A 20,810-nucleotide genomic window follows, 5' to 3' on the forward strand; every position below is an offset into this window, starting at 1 on the left:
CTGAGCGCAGGGGCAAGATCCTCCAGCCAGGACCCTGCGGGGTTGGTGCCAGCAGGAGCATTGGCACAGCCCAGCCCAAGCTGCAGCACCAGTGCCTCTGTGGGAGTATTAAAACCCCCCAACACATGGAGCAGAAAGGGGAGAAGGAGGCAACCAGCACAGCCCAGAAGCCTGGGACACCCCATGGCACAGCATGGGCATCGCTGCACCTAGAGCATCCCCCACCAGTGCCCGTCCACCCTCTCCTTGAACCCTCCAGTGATGGAGAGCCCACAGCATCCCTGGCATCTCTCCCACTGCCTCAGTGATTAAATCCACCTCCTCCAGTACATTAAGCTGGGGAGCGAGAGAGAGGATCTAATACCTAGGCCCTGGAAGAAGTCTCCAAGCAGAGCAGAGTCCAGTGCCCTGGACGGACCGCTCCAGGTCCAAGCACGGCAGCACAGCGCTCACGTCCTCTCGGCAGCTCGGGAAGGACTGTGATACCGTGCCGCGGAGAGCACGGCCAGGCACACACACAAGCACCGTGTCTCCTACCCTCGTGGCTGTGAGGACCAACCTCGCCCAGCCGGAGCGAGCGCGTGCCTGGTGACCATACCCTGGGGGGAACGGGTCTGGTGCACCCCGCGTGTGCCCATGCGCGTGTCTCTGCGTGGACTCTGCTGTGCAATGCTCACACTTGAAATGTCAGCATCGACTGCTCTGCTGCCGAGCGTCTGAGCCGGCAGGAGCGGGAAGGGGGTCGGGATTTGGAGCTGCTCTAGAAATAGAAATAGCAGGAGCAGAGAGAGGGGAGAGGGGGGATGGGGAGAAGGAGAAAGGCAGAAAAAAGGAGGCAGAAGCTTTGGCTTGGCGGGGACGACACCCAAGCACCGGGCGCACGAGAACGAAGGGCCCCGTCGCGATGCACTGCTCCCCATCACGGGCAGGCACCTCGCTGCCCACAGGGGCACTAAATCTCCAGGCAGGGTCCCCGCTGCGTGCACCCAGCCCTGCACCATGCTGACGGCCTGGGAAGGGCTTTCTTTGCTGCTTCCACTGCTTCAGGGGGCTCAAAAGAAATCAGCCCTCCTCTGTGCTGCCTAATCATCTCCCCCCGCCAGGTCCTCGCACGGGACTGCTTCCCGCGCCTGCCCGCCGTGGCAGGCAGTATTTCAAGCCCAGCACATGGGGAAGGAAGCCTCTGGCATGACCTCCCTGAGCTGTTGGGGGCTAGTAGCTGACAGCCCCGAGCACCTCTCCACTCCCAGGCCGACAGCCCCCACCCCAGTAACCCCGTTCCCTAAGGCTCCTCCTTTTGGAGTAATACAGCCTCTGGGGGGGGGGGGGTTTCCAGCACAGGACAGCATCAAACTCCCCATGGAGGGGAGGGTGCGGGGAGCCCCAGAAAGGGCATTATCCTGTCGCCTCCCAGGAGTGAGAGGGGTACGGAAGGAGCAAGGACGTCAGCTCCTTCTGCACTGGTTCAGGGCCGTATCTGGAGCAGGGCACAAGCCTGGGGGGCTGTGGGGTGGGCGTGCGAATGGTCTACCGCACAATTTAGCGGGATCAGGGCTCCGCCGCCTGCCCATGGCTCTGCCGAAGGCCCACATGCACTTTTGCCCCATGGAAAGGGGAGCCCTCGCCCCTCTGGGTCACGGGGCCGAGCTGCCGGCAGGAAGGGGAGAGACTCAGGCCAAGCCACAGGGAAACCCCCGCCCAAGGCAGCTGCCACGATGGGACCAGCTCATCTCAGAAGCCATTAAAGAGCCACGCAGGGCCTGGTGCACCCAGCGACCCTAGAAAAAATCTTCGCCAAGGGCTGCCCATGCTCCAGCCAAAAAATACTGAGTCTCTTTGCATCATCTACATCCCCGCTTTCTGCTCCACGTGTCAGGGGGGTTTCAGCCTCCCCAAGAGGCACTGGGGATGGGGCTGGGCTGTGCCAATGCTCCTGCTGGCACCAACCCCACAGGGTCCTGGCGGGAGGGTCTTGCCCCCGTGCTCAGGCTGCACTGGGGCAGGAAGGGATTGCCCCCCTGGTCAGACTGGTGTGGACTGGGGGGGGGGGGGGGGGGTGTCCTTCCTCTGCAGCGGGGGCCCAGCCTGGGCCTGGGCTCTCTGCAGTGCCTATGAACCCCCGGCAGCAGCAGGATGTTGGCAGCCACGGCCCCCCTGCATCCCGGCGGCGGGGACGATGCCCGGGGCTGCGTCAGGGGCAACTGTATTGCGTGGCTCCGAGGTTTGTCTGGGCTGGTTTGGATGGGGCTGATCCTGCCTCAGGCTGGGACTGGATGTGACCCTGCAGCTCCCTGCCCGCCCCACGGTGCTCAGACTCTTGATGCAGCCCCTCACCAAGCGGCGGGAAGCCCCCCTTGGAGCTGACGTCCTCTCGCCAGCCTACGACAGGCAAGGGTGGGGAGACTGGAAGAAGACTGTCACCTGCACGGCGCTCAGGGGTCCCGGGCGGCACGCAGGGCTTACCTGCTCCTCGGACAGCTGCGAGATGTGGTTCACAGCGGCGTAGGACTCGATTTTGGGGTTGAAGTGGTTGATGATGGCTCTGAAAGGGAGAGGGGCAGCGTGAGCAGGCTCCCCGCTTCCTTGCCCCGGTCCTGGCCCAGGCACTGACAGGGGGTCTCCAAAACGCCCGTCCCTCTAGCCACCCCATCCCCGGTGCTCCCTGCAACCTCTGTGCGGCGAGGCCTGCGGTGCCTCTGTCCCATGCCCGCACCGGGCGCAAAGCGCACTCAGCTCTGGGGCAAGGGGATCCCCGTGGGCTGGGCCATGTGACAGCAATTCGCACGCCCACCCCACAGCCCCCCCAGGCTTGTGCCCTGCTCAGAATACAACCCTGAACCAGTGAAGAGGGAGCTGAGGTCCCAGCTCGAGTGAGGACCCCCGTACGGACTCCCTGGTGACCCAGCACCGGACAGATGGATGCACGGCATCAGAGTCCTATCCGCTGCTGCACAGCCCCTCGGGGAGCGCCACTGCCCCACAGCATGGCTGGGGGACACCGGGGCCTGGCCAGCGCCCTGGGCAGCCACGGCAGAGGGGTTGTGAACAGGGACCCCCGGTGCCCGGCTGGCGCCCAGCTGACTGGCCTCACTCACTTCCCCTCCCCACGGCCCGGCCCCGCGCTGGGGGTCTCAGCACCACCGAGCTGTGCCGGATGCCTTGCCCCCGAGCGCAGACAAGGAAGCAGCAGGTCCCCGGGGTGATGCCCCCTGCTCGGGCGGGGGGCTGCGGAGGGAGAGAGTCCGGGGGCTGCTCCCACCAGCACACCGCACAGGAAGGCAGCCAGGGCTTTCTCTCCTCATTGGCATGACAACGCTCCGGCTCTCTCCCCCGCGCTCGCCCCCTCCTTGCCTGGTGCTTTCCTCGGGCCCCAGGAGAGGCGAGGAGCCAGCGTTGGGGGCCCTTGGAAGAGCAGCGCCGAGCTGGGAGGCAGGTGCGCAGCGTCTGCTCCTTCCCACTCCGGTGCAACGAGAGGCGTCTGCTTACGTCCCCGTCCCCCCCTCGGGGACGCCCGCGAGCAAGCTTCCAGCCGCTCGGCTCCTGGCTGGGCTCGAGGTAGCACGTGGCAGCCCCCGGCCCGGGGCCACGCCAGAAGGACACGGTCGTGGCCTGCCGTGCTCAAGGCCTTGAGGACACGGTCGGCCGAGGCTAATCGACTGCGATGCTCCTGCGTGGGCCCAGCCCGGCTGCCACCTCCCTTCTCCCTCCACACGCGGTCCCCGAAACCCCTGCCCAAGGGGCCAATGCAGCCGGGGCCCCCGCGTACAACTCAGAGCTGCCCTGGATATAACTCCGGGCCCATCTCAACACGCTGCGACCGCCGCCGCTGAGTCAGCCGCCAGCCACCGTCGCCGGCCCCGTTCCAAGCCTCCGAGACGCCGAGTGGAGCAGAAGCGTGAACGGGCTCGCGAGCCGCGATGTTTTAATTATTCGTTATGCCCATTAGTAGCTTAATTAGTCATTTGATGGTAAGACGGTTACCTTTAAGAACAACAGAGCGCCTGCCTGGCTGGAGGCGGCGTTGGCTGCCGAGCGCCAGATGGGCTGCACGCAGCGGCCTCTACGCGCCGAGAAGGAATTTATGCTCTGTCCCAGTGGAGTCTTTTGGAGCTCCCCGGGAACGGCAATCGCAGAGGCTGTCTGGCTAATTAAGCCACCGCATGGCGAGCGAAGCCTCCTGGCATTTCGAGGGGACTTAGCTGCATCTTCCTGGCCAGGGCGAGCCCGGCCGTGAACTGGCTGGTGCGTGCAGGAGGGTCTGCAGGCTCCCCCGTGCCGGTGCATCTCCGTGGGGTGTCAGAGCTACTCCTGCCCACGCACGGGCCTCTCGCCAAGCCACCCTCTCCCAGGAGACGCTCCTGGCCTGAATGCCTGGGAGGACATGAGGGCTAGAAAGGCCCTCAGGGGGTCACATCTAGTCCAGCCCCCTGCTCCAAGCAGGACCAGCCCCAACTCCATCATCCCAGACAAGGCTTTGTGTAGCTGGGGCTTCAAAACCTCCACGGATGCAGACTCCACCACCTCTCTGGGTAACCTGTTCCAGTGCTTCACCACCCTGCTAGGGAGAAATGCTTTCCTAATATCCAACCTCAACTTCCCTGGCTGCAGCCTGAGCCCATTGCTCCTTGTCCTGCCATCTGCCCCCACCGAGACCAGCCCAGCGCCATCCTCTTTGCAGCCCCCCTGCAGGGAGGTGAAGGCTGCTATTCAATCCCCCTCGGTCTTCTCTTCTGCAGACTCAATCAGCCCAGTTCCCTCAGCCTCTCCTCACCAGTCCTGTCCCCCAGCCCACAACCATTTTCATTGCCCTCCGCTGGACTCTCTCCAGTGTGTCCACATCGGGAAGAGAAAAGGACGCAAGGATGTTAGCAAGGAGTCTCAAGCACACACGTGTGCTTGCACACTCAGGCACCTGCGGGTCCCTCTAATGTCAAAAGCATCCAGTAGCGACTACCCGCTCTTTGCAAGAAATGCTGTGGGGTTTCCAACCATGCGTGCCCCTAGCTCCCTCCGTTCAAGGGCTGCCAAGAGGTTACACGTGCAGGCCCGGTCCCCCCGGCCGTTCGGCCGCAGTCAGGCCCTGGCTCTGGTCTCCCAGCCGGCGTTCCCTGTCACACCGCGCAGTCACGCTTGGAAAAGACAGGTGGTAAAGCCAGGGCAGGGGAATCCCAGACACAGCCGGCTCCCCCATCCCAGCCTCATTCCCCTGCATCCACGTCTTCCACAGACTAAGGAAGGATCTTCCACCCTTTCTCCAGTGCTCGGGGACAGACACACGCCGCCTTCGCTGCCACTGCTCCCAGCCCAGCTCCCCCTCCCCTCCTCTCCACAAAGGATGTTAAACCACCAGAACTGTATTATTACCGTACTGAAAACACTGGGTCAGACACTCCGGGGCCCTCTCGATATCACCGGGATTAATTGCCGTTCTTAGTGGCTCATGGGTGCCAGCTGAGCCACACATGCTAAGGGCCGTGGCATTTGACGGTAATGAGCAGTGACACTTATCTGTCTGAACAAGCCAAGGCTTGGCAAGAGCCGCGCGATGCTGCAAGGGGAAAAAAATGACATAAAGCTCTTGGAAAAAAAAATTAAAAAAATGAACTGAAGGCTTCCTGAAGGGCAAGATCCATCCTCGAGCTAAAAATAGCATCCCCCCCATCTTGGGATGTGACACACGGGAGGGGTTTAAAATTAACACCGGGCGGCAGGAGGAAATCCAATTCCCCGGGGGATTTCGAGCCCTGCCTGTGCCGGGAGCTTAACGCGAACCCCCGGGAAACGCAAAGTTCTCCGCGACCGTCCGTTCCGTCTGATCCTGGATGGATCAAAACGGTGCTTCTGCAAAACCGGGACCACTTGGTTCCCCGCGGGCTTTGGGTTTTTGTCTGTGAAGAGAAACACAGATTTGGCACAGGAGAGAGAGAAAAGGGAAGGCCAAGTGTCTCCTCCTGGCCGCGGCAGGCAGCCGCAACCTGGCTTGGTCGTGCTACGGAGTGAAACGGCCCGACACGTGGGGCGGCTTGACAGCAGTTTCACGGAGCTTCGTTTTCTGAGTAACGAGGGCTTTGTGGCACGGGTTCCTCAACCAGCTCCTGGGTGAAGCCCCGCGGTGCCGGCTGGACATCCCCGGTGTGTCACGAGGGCTTCATGGCAGCTCCGTTCTCCTCCCCAGCTAACGCCAGCTGCAAGGCACTTGCGAGGGCACCCAGCTCGTGATGGACCCGAGCCTGCCCGGATCTGCAGTCCTGAGAGGCCTCGGCTCCGTGTTCGCAGGGAAGAGGTCCAGTATCTGCTCTATTTAAGGAGCTAATGCCGGGGGCTGCAGGGTCCCAGTGCGTGGCTAGAGATGCCCAAAGCAGGACGAAGCATGGGTTGAGCTGTGCCAGGCTCACAGACCCTCCTCGGCATCACCCCTCGCTGGCATGGGGCTGCCGGAGGACATGGCGATGCCTGATCTAGTCAACATCCCCCCCATGGCCCCCTCTGCTCCTGCCCAGCACCTGTTACCCTCTGCCCCTACGCAGCAAGCGCTGCCTTGCACCTGATCTTCCCCCTCCCAGAGCCCTCTGCACAGAGCCTGCAAAATTAACATTCACCCGGCTGCCGAGGATTCAGCCTACAACGAATCACAGGAAGAGGCAGCCTCTTCGGCCCCTGCCACGTTACATATAACACGCAATTCACTGGGGCATCTCGCCATAAATTTAGACCAGCCACACGTGCAAAGTAGGACCGGCCACATGTGCCAAATAGTTACCATACGATTAACTGGGGAAGCGCACGATACATTTTAGACTGGCCACACATGCAAAGTAATAGTCAAGCCATAAAAATGGCCGTCCAGCTACAAAAAGGGCCGACCAGCTACAAAGTGAGGGCTTGAAAACGTGCAACAACTTAATAGCTGGTTTCTACCCAGCTTGAATTTGACGGTGAGGCAGAGACCTTAGGCACCTGAGGCCCAGAAACCGAAGTGTGGCAGGCAGCAGCTGCAATTCAAACCCTGCTGCCCATGGGCCGAGCCCCAAGAAGGGCCCAGCCTTGCTCGTCTTCCCTGCAGGCACTGCTAGGATTGCTCTTCCACGTTTCCTGCTGCGCAGAGGTGTTTCTGGCAGCCCCGTCTTGTGCACAGACACGGTGAAATCATTTAGGATCATAGGAAAATCAGGCTGAAGCGACCTCATGGGGTCATGCCTAGTCCAGCCCCTGCTCGCAGCAGGCTTGGCCCTGACCAAACCATCCCAGCCTAGAGTCATAGATTTTTCATAGATTTCATAGACATTCGGGCTGGAAGGGACCTCGGAAGATCGAGTCCAGCCCCCCGCCCAAAGGGCAGGAAGTCAGCTGGGGTCATAGGACCCCAGCAAGATGAGTCCATCCAACCTGCTCTGGAAAACATCCAGGGAGGGAGATCCCACCACTTCCCCAGACAGCCTGCTCCAGCGCCGGACCACCACAGTCAAGGAGTTCCTCCTCATCGCCAGCCTCAGTTTCCCCTGCTGCAGCTTGAGACTGTTGCTCCGAGTCCTGTCCCCTGCGGCCACAGAGAAAAGCCCGTCTCCGTCCTCTCTGCCATCACCCTGCAGGGACTTGAAGCCCACGATCAAGCCCCCCCTTGGTCTTTTCTCCTCCAGACTTGGTCACCCCAGCTATTCCAGCCCAGCCTCATCTGTTGTGCTCCCAGACCTCTGGTCACTGCGGTCGCTCTGCGTTGGACTCTCTCCATCCTGTCCATGTCCTCCTGGAAGTGTGGAGCCAGAGCTGGGCACAGGGCTCCAGGGGAGGCCTCCCTGGTGCTGAAGAGTGGAGATCCCTGCCCTGGATCTGCACCGATGCTCCTGTTTGCACAGCCCAGGAGGCTGCTGGCAGATTCGGCAATACGAGCGTGCTGCTGGCCCATGTTTAGCTCATGCTCCACATCCCCCAGGTCCTGCTGCAGTGCTGCAGCCCAGCCCGCTCTTCCCCGGGCTGGATTAGTGCATGCAGTTATTCCATCCCAAGCGAAGGACACTGCAGTTGTCCTTGCTCAATCTCATCTGATTGATTTCTGGACTTCTCCAGTCTCTCCAGGTCCTTCTGGATCCCAGCCCTGCCCTCTGGAGAGTCTGCAACTCCACCCAGCTCCATACTGCCCGCACCTGTGCTGAGCATGCGCTCCATCCCCACACCCAAATTGTGAGCGAGGGTGTTAAACGACACCACACCCAGGACAGACCCCTGGGGAACCCCACGTGACGCCTCCGCCCGCCTAGACCTTGAGTTACGGATAGCTACTTGTTGCCTCGCTGCAAACACCAGGACCTATGCCCAGCTGAGGCACCAACCCCTTCCCTCCCCTACTGCTGCGAAGGCCGGCACCTGCCCACAGAGGCTGTGCCCCTCAGACATCGAGGCACCAGACTTCATGCTGGGCTCAGCAGCCTGGAGCCCAGGACAGCACTTCCTAAGGCAGGACACAGAGCCCGACAAACAGACGAAAGAGCCGTTAGCCAAGGCAGCAGCTGCTTACGTGGCCTGGGCTCTTTCTGGGCAGTTCAGCTAAAGCCACTTCCTTCGTGTTAACTGCTGCACTGATGGGTCCTGATAGTGCTCAGAGATCACCCGATGTGTCAAACATGAGCCTGCTTATATTGCAGAGCCTGAAAACAGCAGCTAAAGAACTTGAAGACCCATGTAAAAACCCAGAACTTAACTACTGAAAGAACAAGGAGCAATTAACTATTGACAGAACAAGCAGCAATGGGCTCAGGCTGCAGCAAGGAAAGCTGAGGTTGGATATTAGGACAAATTCTCACTAGGAGGGTGGTGAAGCACTGGGACAGGTTACCTAGGGAGGTGGTGGGGTCTCATCCTTGGAGGTTTTGAAGACCCAGGTAGACAAAGCCCTGACTGGGATGATGCAGTTGGGGCTGGTCCTGCTTGGAGCAGGGGTTGGACTAGATGTGACTTCCCGAGGTCCCTTCAACCCTCATTGTCTGTGATTCTGAGCTAATGGCACTGAAACCCACCACCTGATGTGGAAGTGGAGCAGCTCATGGCCCCAAGAGCTGCTGGGGAAGTATCATGGGTGGAAACACCGGCCCCAAAAAGTGGCCAGCTCGAGCATCTACTGCAGGAGCTCCAGCTCTGCTCAAGGGCCACAGTAAGAAGCCAGAACTTAACTACCGCGAGAGAGATCACAAGTGTGTAAACTTGGTGACCGACACAAGCAGAGATGAACATCTCGACAGAGAAGCTGGTACAAAATGGGGGCACGCCAGCATAAAGACAGGGGTCGGGAGACCTGCCCTTCGTAGAGACCGAGGGGCGCGTGAACAAGGTACGGTGTCTCGACCCGTCAAGGACAAGCTGCGCTGAGCTGCGCTGGCTGGCAATCAGACCAGTGTAAATAAACCTGAGCTTTCACCACTGAACGTGGACCTGTGTCTTTTTTGCATCGCGTTGGGAATCTGGAAGACGGCTGCTAGCATCGGCCTCCCGGAGCAGGCACTCTGGCAGCCTGTCCATCAACAGTGACAGCAGCCAGATATCACCTGTGAAAACACAGCTCCGAACCACATCTCCCAACACCCGCAGCAGCAGCCTCCCTGCTCCCACATCCCTAACACCCCGATGTGCTGGGTATGTCCAAGAGAAGAAGCACAAAGGGAAAACCCTCCACTTCTCCATCCCCCAGACGCGACTCCACCTGCCGGTCCCCTCTAATGACCCCCTGCTGCTTTAGCACAAAAGCCTAGGGATGTTTGAGCAGGTGCCCGTAGCCAATGGTCACTCAAACGATTGCTTTCTGGCTAGCTCGTGCCCCTGGCGTGTCACGGGGATAAATTATTCAGCACGGCCCCTGCTGAAACGGGCTCTGCAGTGCTGCTAGGGTGAAGCGGCTGTTTGCTGCGAGTGGGCGAGATGATGCATTTGGTACGTATGCCCAGTGCCTATAGAGTGCCATGAGCCTGCTCGATAAAAAGGGGGCGCAAGGATGGGGGTCCCGGACATGGAGGGTGGATGCGGGATCAGAGCTTGCCCTTGCTCCTAGTCCTGGAGGCTGCAAGGGGGAGAGGAGCAAGGGGAAAAGAGCCAGATCACTCCCTGCTCCAGCCTTCATGTGACACAAGAGACCGCGCAAGACGGACTCGGGGTCTTGCCCAGCATGTAGCTGGCTCCTACTGCACATAGCTGATTTAAAGTCAGCTGCCAGGGACGTTTGGGCACAGAATTTTTTTGTTTTTAAAGTAAAAGCATTTGCTCTGGAAAGTTGATCGTGGCTTTCCATCGCAGCTCTCCTACCCCTGGAACAGCCAAGGCAGCGGGTCGGGGGTATGAAGACCCTGGGCTTCTTGCCCCGTCATTTGAAAGCCCTACAGCTGATGAGATGAGCTGAGCTGAGCTGACCCGGAGCCAAGCGGCTCCTGTCACACACGCCGCCCCGTCCGTCTGCATTATTTATGGCACGCGCGCAAGGGGAAGTGAGGGCTTTTAGGCACTGAGAGACAAATCAATACGAGCTCTTAGCAGATGGGGTCTTCGCAGGGGTCCGCCGCAGCCGCGCTCTGCGCTGAGCACGGCCTTTCGGCTGCAATACTTGGCTGCCAGAGAGGCCAGAGCCGGAGCTGTTTGCAAGTCAGCACTTCCCCGGCTCCGGGGGCCAGAGCAGAGCTGGGCCCGCCCCGGCACGTGGCAGCCCTCGACCCAGGGAGCGGGCGCCCGTGAATAATGCGAGGGCCACGTGCGCCCTCCCGTCCCCGCAGCCAAGCGAAGGCGGAGAGGCTGGCGCGCAGATGGCTCTGCTCGGCCGAGCGGGCAGGAGACCAAGGGGAGATGTAGCTGCTCCTGGCAGTTGTAGCCGGGTCATCCCTGCATCCGGATAGGGGAGACCCTTCCAGCTCTCGGGGCAGATGGAGAGGCTCTGGCACGGACGGAAAAAATGGATGGAGCCATCCTGAGACAGCCTGCGGCAAGGCAGCCCTCCACCCTCCTCTGCTAACACAGGGCTTGCTGCGGGGAGGAGGTGACTACATGCAATGCCGCTGGGCCCACAGAAACCCCCCAACCCATCGGCACATCTCTGGCTACTGCTTCTGCCGGTCTCTGTCCAGGAAAGAGCATTGCAGAGAGCCGGTCTGTGCGAGGCAGCAAGGCTTGAGGGTCCAGCGCCCACTGCTTTGCTCCCCTGTCTTGTCAGCTAAGCGCTCCTTTTGTGCTTATGGAAGGAGCCCGAGGCCTAGCCGGGGCAGTGACCTCGAGTGAGATGTGACCCACCACGGGGGTCCCCTTTACGGCAGGCACCTGCACCTGAGCCCAGTCTGTGGTTTGGCTGGGGAAGAGCTGCCCAGAAGGACCCAGCCCGTGGATGCCAAGGGCTTGGTGCCCCAGGCCGGATCCATGTGCAGGCTCGGCACTCAGCAGAAGGAGCACGGGAGCGTCCCCCAGCCAGAAGCCATGGGCAGGGGGAAACCTCAAGTGCTTGGGCTCTGAACGCGTGCTGGTAACGCAAGCGCTTTATTAACACGAAACCATCCGGGAGAAGGTCCCAGGGAGGGATACACACAACTCCTTCCTCCCGCCCTGAAGCCCGGTGCCGTGGGGCAGGAGAAAATTCCTCCGCCGGGGGAATGAGGCCATATTAAATACCACATCCTGCAAGATCACGCATCCTAAGTGGCAATCAACCCTCTCGCTGCTGAGCGGGGGGAGCGCGAGCTGGGATGGAAACAGCGAGCTTCACGAGATCTTTTGTGCACGCAATCAGGTCCAGGCTGTCCAGGGAGATGCTCGTGCTCTCCCCTCCTCTAATGAAGGGAGGAGCTGGAGCTTCAGGCATCGAGGGTGGCTTCCAGGGGGTTTACGAACCATTTGAGCTGGACCCCCAGCAGGGTCAGGCTGCACACAGGGGCCCGGTGTCCGGTGTTCACCGCCCCGGTCTGCCCAGCCCTGAGAAGCCAGGCCGAGGAGACCGCCGGGACCCTCTTCTCCAGGCTGGCTCCCCAGCTCCTTCTGCGCAGGCCGGCCGTGGGGGTGGAGGAGGGGAGCCGTGACAAAGCCCTGTTTGGTGCAAACTCCTGCAATGTGCATCTGTCAGTTCGGTTGGAAAAGGCGTCCATCACTCCCCGGCCCAGCTGCTGGGCGGCGCAGCTGTGCATGGCTCACCCAGCTGCCACCTTGCAGGGGCAGAGATGCAGCAGTGCCCGGGCACATGCTCTCTCCCAGCCCTCCTCTACCTTTATGAAGCAACCCAGGACCTTTGCAGAGAACAGCTCTCAGACGCGGCCACATGAACGGCAGCCAGGTCCCTTCCCCGGCTGGGGTGGGGAGGGGGAAAGTGCGCGGTGCTAAAACATCTCTACTAATTAAACGGAGGATGCCAAGAACGCCAGTGTAATTAAGGCACAAAGAAACGGCTTGGCCTAGCTCGTCTCGTTGCAGAGAGATCGAATGAAGCGGCGTGCGCTTTTATGGAGCAATTTAATCTGGCACGCAATTAATCGTGGAAGCACTAAGTCAAACGGCGAGATTTCCCTTTAAGCAGCGCCCATCCATCACCGGTGATGTATTCCCAGCTGCCATTTGTTACCCGGCCTCTGAATCGTACAGCAGACATTTTACGGCCCCGTCGCCCAGGGAAGTGACTTCTGACGGGCAGGAGGGAGCGGTGCCGAGCTCTAGACCCCCGAGACAATTAACCCTGTCGCCGTCCCCCGCTGACGCACGGCACGGCCGGAGCCGGGCCCCGCGGGGAACGCGCGGCTGCCGGCTACCCCGAGCATCCTCGGACAGCAGCTGCACCCCCTCGGCCTCTGCTCTGCGGGCTGAGCAAGCCCAGCTGGCCTGGACCCTGCTCCCCTGCCTCGTCGCACCTGCTCCCGTCCAAGTCCACCCTCTCCCTGGCAGGGCAGGTCTCTGCTGAGAGCTCCCCCCGCTTCTCTGCATGGGGCCTGTCCACGGCTCGTGGAGACGAACGGGACAATGAAACCAAAGTGCCCTCGGGTCCAGCCCTGCCGCCCCCTTCCAAATGCAACCAGACAGCAGCAGGGCCACGGATGGCCTCGGCGGCTCCACGGATGTGGCGCGAGCCACGACTGCTCCGCTCCATCACGAGGCCTGGCTTTATTTTATGGGGGAGCTGAGCAAAGTCTGCCCAAATCATAGGAGGTGAAAGGTGCTTGCCGGAGACGCGCGGCTTCTGCCAGCTCTTCCTCTCTGCCACTTGCAAGGGATCCGTGTGGCAGATTTCTGCCACGTGGATAGCGGGCAGAGGGGCCGGTCCAAGTGTCTTCCATCCCACGTCTCCCACGCTCAACCCGGACCAAGGCCACGGATGCCAAAGCCACCTCCCAGCACAGCAAAGCAACACAACCATCCTCTGCGGCAGAGCGGTGCAAAAACAAGCAAGGCGCGGCGGTCCACACTAGGGCCATGCAGACACTCGGTACAGCGCAACGGGCATGCAAGCCACGGCAAAAGATCTCACTTTGCTAAAACGTGGGCTCAGGAGAGACTGGAGGAAGCCTTGATTAATCAAAATCTGTCCTCAAAAAGGAAAGGAAAGAAGGAGGAAAGGCAATAGCAGCGAGAGCCAGCTGGAGGAGACCGAGCCTGCGTCTGGCTAGCTTCCAGCTTCCACAGGTATGGACAGAGCGGCGCGGCGCTGCCTCTATCCCACACTCGATTTATAATGAGGCTGATACCGCATTGAAGTGACAGCAAATGCAAGCACAACTCATTTCACAATTAATCTACCCGTGCTCGCGCTTCTCATTAAGTGCCCTCGGTTTCCTAACAGCCACAGACTCTTCCCTTCGAGACAGACGCCCGGGGAACGGAGCGGCTCAGGCATTACTCAGCCAGGAGCTTTGCATGCTCGGCACCGGCCGCCGCATTCATCAGGCCAAGGGGCGGCTTCCTTTCGCCAACATCGTCGCTGCGCGGAGGGAGCTCGTCAACGGGGCGCTGCTTGCTGGCAGGTTCAGAGACAAGACGCGATACTAAAGGATGGTGAAAAATCAGGTCCCTGGGATTGTGCTGTGTTCAGCCCTGGCCTTGACGGGGGAATCCCAGCGCCGCGGGGCAGGCAGGGAGCTGCAGGGTCACATCCAGCCCAGCCCGGCCTGAGACAGGATCAGCCCTGTCCAAACCAGCCCAAACAAACCCCGTGTCCGACCTCGGAGCCGCACGACAGTCGCCCCGACACAGCCCCAAGCATCACCCCTGCCCCCAGGAAACAGGGAAGCCGCGGCCGCCAATGTCCTGCTGCTGCCGGGGGGTTGTGGGCGCTGCAGAGAGCCCAGGCCGTGCCCCCGCTGCAGAGGAACGCAAACCCCCCCAGTGCACCCAGTCAGAGCAGGGGGGAAATCCCTTCCTGCCCCAGTGCAGCGCGGGGCTGAGCCTGAGCGCGGGGACAAGACCCTCCACCAGGACCTGGCGGGGTTGGTGCCAGCAGCCCCATCCCCAGCCCGGGCTGCAGCACCCGGCGCCTCTGGGATAGGTTTAAACCCCTGACACATGGAGCAGGACGTGGATGGTGGAATTACCTCCCAGCCCCACACAGTAACTTATTTTATCTTTCACTTCCAAGGCAGGAAGCGCCTTTGCTTCCGAAACGCCGAGTGCCCCCAGCTCCCACGTACTCGGCACCCCAGGAAGTCAGGCCCAGGCGATGGGGCAGCCTGAGGCATCCTCGCACCGGGGCCAACCTCAGCCCGAGGCGAGCCCAGGTCCACGACGCAAGCAACCCCATTGCAAGGATGGAGACAAGAGGCCGAAGCAGCCGCCCTCCGAGATCTTCCCGTGCGCCCCCCGGCACCGAGGGAGCCGAGAGCACCAGACAGGGACGGCAAACAGGTGTCACGCAGCGTGGGCCCCGCGCCAGACCTGGCGCTGCCAACAGGGCTCCGGTGTCCCGCGGGCCGGCCTCCAGGCCACGAGGGCTTTCAGATGCTAATAGGCGAGCACGCCAGGGCGACATATGGCAAAGCTCTCGCCTGGGAACGGGAAAGGGAGCGTCTACGTCAGACTGGCTCATCTCGCAGGGCCATGAAAAGTTAATGCTGGGTTCGAAACCCCGAGCAAACGCACAGCGCCACGAGTTTATCAGGAAAACGTTAAATAATTCACCAGAGAGGAGAGAGCGGAGCCAAAAGGCGCGGGGGCTCTTCAACGGAGATGCACGGCCCGTCGTCTTTCGAGGCACCCCCAGAATGGTCAAGGGAAAGACACTTGGCATTTATTACTGACCGTCTCTCACCGGACAAGAACGGCCGGCAGCTTAAAATGAACACCAGGACCTTCTGTTTCACCCAGCGTGGCATGAAACGGTGGAGCTCGTGGCTCCCAGGAGCAACAAGAGCTCAGCCAGATTCCCAAGGGGTCGGACACGTGCTTGGAGGAAAGGGGCATCGGTCGCTCCTGAGCACGGCCTCTGCATCAGACCTGCCTGGACCTTAAAGGCTGCAAGGGAGAGAGGAGCAGGGGAAAACGCAGGTCAGACCCCGGCTATTCTCCGTGGCAGTCTCCGCATGGCAGAGACTGGGCAGGCCGGGCCTGGGGTCTGACCCAGCGCGTGGCAGCCCTACGATCCCGATGCAGCGAAAGGAAGCGTATCGTGTTGCCACCCCGGGGCTGGCAGAGGAAGCCTTGCCTTGTGCTGCACAACACACAACCTGCAGGAAGGAGGAGTTTCGCCTCCGGGGTCGGGGCACCACTGCTTTGTCCCCGTCAGAGGGTCCCGACCCCGGCCGCGAACGCCAGCACTGCCTCCTGCCTTTGCTCCGACTGGAGCCCAACTCACCGGGCCAGAAAGCCCCGGTCCCCCTCCCCCAGGCCGTGGAGGCCTCACGGCCCCCCCACGCTGCCAAGCAGGCTCCCAAACTTTTCACAATCCAGCTAGCAAGGGGAAAAATGTTGCTGTAATTAACGGGCATGGAGACAGCCTAATTAATCACACAGCAGCTACGAGACAAAGCGCCTGAACCGTGCGCTCTCTGCAGCAAGGTCGGCTGACAGGAGTCGCGGGTGCCTTGCGGATCCCCCCTGGTGCCCATCCACAGGCCCCCAAAATCCTCCGTCTGTTGGGTACCAGGAGGGCACCCTGCGATCCGTGGGGCTCCATCCATCGGTGCTCCCCAGCCGTCCCCCTGGGGGGACACCAGCCCCCAATGCCAACAACGGGGTCACTGCAAATGCTGCCGCCTTCAGAGTTAACCCCTCCTTCGGCCGAACGGGACCAGCCCACGACAGCTACTGCAGTCGGGGGTCCCCATCCCGGGCACACCCCGGAGATTACCCTTCCCGCTACGAGGGCTCCGGCACCGCGTTTCAAACAAAGGTCGCAGTCTGGAGCACAAAGGAGCTGCCTCCCCCGAAAAGCCCGGGTGCTCTGAGCTGCTATAATTCAGCTCAATTCAGCTCCTGCTGAGTCTGACGGGGTCTAAATTAGATGCAAAGATGTCTGAGACCAGGAGATGGTTTCACATGTTGCAAAAAAAAAAAACAGTTCGTTCCAGCTCCCCTCCCTCTTCCACCCCGGAGAGGTTTGGCTATTGCTGAGCTGCCTGGTACCCGAGGACCGCGTGAGCCTCATACCTCTTCTGCTCCTGGAACAAAAGCATCTGCCTGTACATGGGGGAAAACGCCTGGGAAAAAGCGCTATGGTGGAAAACTAGCATGTGCAGGCACACGTGTTTAAATACAATGCGAGTCTTCTTGCAGCCCTTTCTGCCCCTCCCGGGCAAGGGGAGCTGATTCCCAGCTTTGCGACGCAGCCCAGGAGTGGATCACAGCTCTTGCAGCCGTGCTAACGATCCATCAGCACTGCGCTGAGTTCAGGACGGAGGCAGGCACTTCATTACCTTAATGAGCAGATGTACTTAACGAGCTGGTACTTTGTCAAGGCAGTCCTAAAGGAAATATTAAGGGAATAGCGCGTTTATGTTTCTAAAGCTAAATTAAATTGTAGGCCTCCCACCAGTATGAAATATTAAGGGGGAAAAAAAAGAAAACCAACATTACTGAATATTAAATGCTTTTTTTTTTTCAATAAGCACAAATCCCACAGCCCGGCCCTTCGGTGGGGATAATAATCCTGGTGGCTGCTGGGAGCAACAGATTTCCTCCAAACAGGAGGGGGAAGAGAGAAGCAGACTGCCTGGATCCCATTTGTCTGGTGATTACCGTGTTATTTAAGACATCACAAGCCCACAATGGTATTTAGACTGTTTGCATTCAGGAAGAAAGCGGCTGAACGCTCTGCCTCTGTCGAAGGGAGGCGTTCGTTTCGTGCTGAAGGCGAAGCCAGGAGAGACGAGCCCCCTCGACTTCTTGCTCACAACAGGCGCAGCATGGGGAGATGGTCTGAGCTTCGCACGGCGCCTCGAGCCCGGTCTGGCTGGAGCGCCCCTCGGGATGGAAACGGCCGCACGGGACCCACGGCCCGCTCATCTCCCAGCTCCCGGCTGGGCCGAGATGACATGGAAGAGGTGCCAACTGTGAGGCTGAAACCAGGGGCCAGGACGCAGCCGGAGGGCACCCTCAGTGCCACATAAAATGCCAAAGCTGCCATTGCCCGTCGTAGCGCCGCCTTTCCAAAAGGAAACCCGCACCTTGCTGCTGCCTCAGCTGCTGGAGGGAAGCCTCGAGAGGCAGGAACCTGCCGATACATGGATGTCGGAGTGTCTGAAGGGCCCACGCAGCATGCACCATGGCTGGGGTGCTCTCCCTGTGCTCAGGCCATCACAGACCATGCACAAGCCACCTAAAACCGGGCAAAGGCAGGTACCGTCACGAAGCCGCTGGTGTGGCCCATTCAGATGCCCCCCATTTTGCATTGCCAAGCCAGCGGAGCCTGGAGTAAGTCTTCTTCATGTTCCCATCCCATGGGAGGCGGCGAAGCAGGGAGCCAAGCGGCCGACCCCAGGCCAGAGGCGCTGAGCCCACCGTGGGCATGCAGAGGAGCTCCATCTAGTCAAGCAGGTCCGGACTGCTCCGCAAAACAGCTGGAAGGAAACATCTGGTTTCCTGACCCGGCACCAGCGTGTAGACCTCGGTGCGACGCGGCTTTGTACAGCTGGCGATGCAACGGAGGATCCCGCCTGGCTATGCCGCTCTGTGGAGCACATGGTGGAAGCGGGGCCGGAGACCACCAGTCACCCCGAGAAATGCCCTCCCCGTGCTCTGCCACGCCGTGGAGCCCCATGCGAGCGGTAACCGGACACACAGGCCATTGGAGAACTGTGCTGAGCTGGCAGCCGACCGCAGGGGCCAGGCTGGAGAGCAATGGCACGTAAAGAGGCCCAGCTGGCTCCACGGGCAGGGACTGACCGCCTGGCCTCACTTCCCGCAGCAAAGCCAAATATCGACGCCAGGCCAGGAAGGTCTGAAAGGAAGGCCCAGAGCAGAGCCCCCGTGCCCCCAGGCCACAGCCGGGCTACGGGCAGAGCAGTGAGAGGAGAAAGGCAGCAATGCCTGGGCGAGCCAGTGGTGCTGCGTGGCTGTGGGCATCTCCAGAGCATCTCCATGCCCGCTCCCTCGCCAGCTGGCTACGCCACATGCCTCGCCCTGCTGCTGTGTGAACCCGGAGAACCATGGGGAGAAGCTGGAGGTCAAACCCGCTGATCCAAGCCCCGTCGCCTGGCCCCGGGCACTGTGAGGGAGGCACCGGCTCTGGCCCCAGCTCCGCGGCCTGGCTCCTTGTTGCAAGCTGCTCAGCTCAACCTGCTTCCGCTCTCCCAGCACCCACCCGCTGCCTTGCAGTTTGGCTCCTCTCGGCTCTCTCCTTTGGGGCTTCAAGCTCACAGGGGACGCTCCCTTGCTAGCAGCTGGGTCACAGCTGCATGTCCTTAATGGGGCTGGCTGCCCCTTCTTAAAGGGACAGAGCACCCTGTTACAGCAGGACACGAACCTGCCTGCGATGCAGAGCAAACAGTTTGGGGCTCGTCTGGGATGATGGAGGCTGCCTGGAGCCAGTCAGGATGGCCTGGGGCAGGCTCCTCACAGAGGGAAGGAGTCACGGAGGGGGGAAAAGCATCCCTCAGGGCATTGGGGTGACCTCCTACTCATGTCCCAGTGCTTCACTAACCAGCCCTGCTCCTGGAATGGGTCCATCGCCCACAGGAGCTGGGGCATGAGATGGGGGATAAAGCAGGATGGCACTGGCCTGGGATCCAGGTATGGGACCAGCCACGGGGGACGGAGAGCCCAGACAGGACACGGCTGGATACTGGCATCCCTGCCCCATGATGGGATGGGATTCTCAGGCTGCCCCTGGTCGCCCGGAGGAGGGGAAAGCACCAGCCTGGACCAGGCTCAGCTGGCACTGGGGGCGGCACTGCCAACGAGGAAGTGCACGGCAGGAGAGGAAGCAGTGGCAGGAGAGCTCCAGGGCACCTCTGCCACACCAAGACCCCTCAGCAGCAACACGACAGGGCAAACACACCGAGGATGGGACACACAGAGGGATCTCCCAGCCAGTCCCTACATCCGGGGCCTCCTCCTATGCCCTCTACTGCACGAGCTGCCGAGTCTACACCGCACCCTTCCACCTGCAAAGCGAGGTTAATTATCCTATTGGCCTCCTCGGGAGACTCAGGGGGCCAGGTTAATGCTGACACAAAGGGATTTTAATACAAGTGAAGGTACAAGAGCATCCTTCTCTCTCTCCCTGCACCGAGCATGAGCTACTCCTCAGGCTGGACCAGTGGGGGCCTCACCCTTTCCGGACCTGCGGTCCCCTTGGGAAAATGCCGGCTCTTAGTCTGCACTCTTTTTCTGCCTACAGAGAAATACTAGAGCCGTGGTTGTGTTGCAAAGGCCTCGGGCTGACCCTGGCGATGGATTCCTATGCACAGTCTCTAGGCTTGTGAACCTGTTTGCATGCCTAATGGTGCTAACGGGGTGTGGCACCCCTCAACACCCTAGAAAGCACCTCGTGGCCCCCTGGGTGAGCACCCCTGGGTCAGCGCCTGCCTGCCTGCCCCTTGCTGGGACCTCCCTGGCAGCCGCAGATCAGCGGCTCCAGCCTGGCCCCTTTCAGCAAGGACCCGACGACCCCCAAAGATGCTCTCTGCCTTGGCGTGAGCAAGGGTGGGGAGATGGGGCAGGCCTGATTAGCGGTGGCAGGGCAGCAAAGGTAGTTACCGCTTCACCTGAGCAAACAGCTTAATTGAGTCATTATCCTGTCACCAGAGCAGGTTTCCTGTCCGGCTAGGCAATCATAGCGATGGAAGCACAGAGGACAGCAGGGCCAGGCCCCTGGTCGTGCAAGGGGAGCTGCCTTACTGTCAGCCCATCGAGGGTCCGGTGCCAGGGGTCTCTGCTAAGGGTGCCCCACAAGCGGCTCAGCATTGCATGTCCCCAATGGTCCTCCACAGAGCCCCTCCTGGGCTGGCGCGCGGCTGGACCAGCCTCAGTCCCCCCTGGGGAAACCCTCCAACCGCCTCCGATGCCAGCGGCATGCAGACCCGAGCGCCCCATCTCTCCAGGCAGGAAGAGCCGTGCTCCAGCCAGGCCGTGGCGGGTCTCCGCTTCCTCGCAGCTCCCCATGCACCCACACCTTCCCCCAGGCTGGCCTCAGCTCTCACAGCGCAGAGCAACAAGGAGCTGTCTGCAGGCTCCAGCGCCAGAGCCAAGAAGCAGGGATGATCCCCCGGGAAGGGGAGCGGAGCGTGAGGCCTTCTGCAAAACCTGCTTGGCTCTAAGCTGGTCCCAGATGGTCCGACCATCCGGATAGACAGCCGGCATCGCTGCTGCACGCACGGCTTTGCAAACCACAGAATCCCAGAGCCGCGGGGCTGGCAGGGAGCTGCGGGGTCACATCCAGG

General features: G+C 60.9%; 1 protein-coding gene across 1 annotated transcript in view; it reads right to left on the reverse strand.

Annotated features, from left to right (window-relative positions):
• ARMH3 (armadillo like helical domain containing 3) overlaps nucleotides 1-20,810 on the reverse strand; it is an 86,551-nt gene that overhangs the window by 8,845 nt on the left and 56,896 nt on the right. The window contains exon 24 of the mRNA XM_059730240.1: nucleotides 2,464-2,542. Coding sequence (XP_059586223.1) covers nucleotides 2,464-2,542 — 79 coding nt within the window. The remainder of the gene's footprint in view (nucleotides 1-2,463; nucleotides 2,543-20,810) is intronic.

The sequence above is a fragment of the Alligator mississippiensis genome, chromosome 6, assembly GCF_030867095.1.
Source record: "Alligator mississippiensis isolate rAllMis1 chromosome 6, rAllMis1, whole genome shotgun sequence".
NCBI lineage: Eukaryota > Metazoa > Chordata > Crocodylia > Alligatoridae > Alligator > Alligator mississippiensis.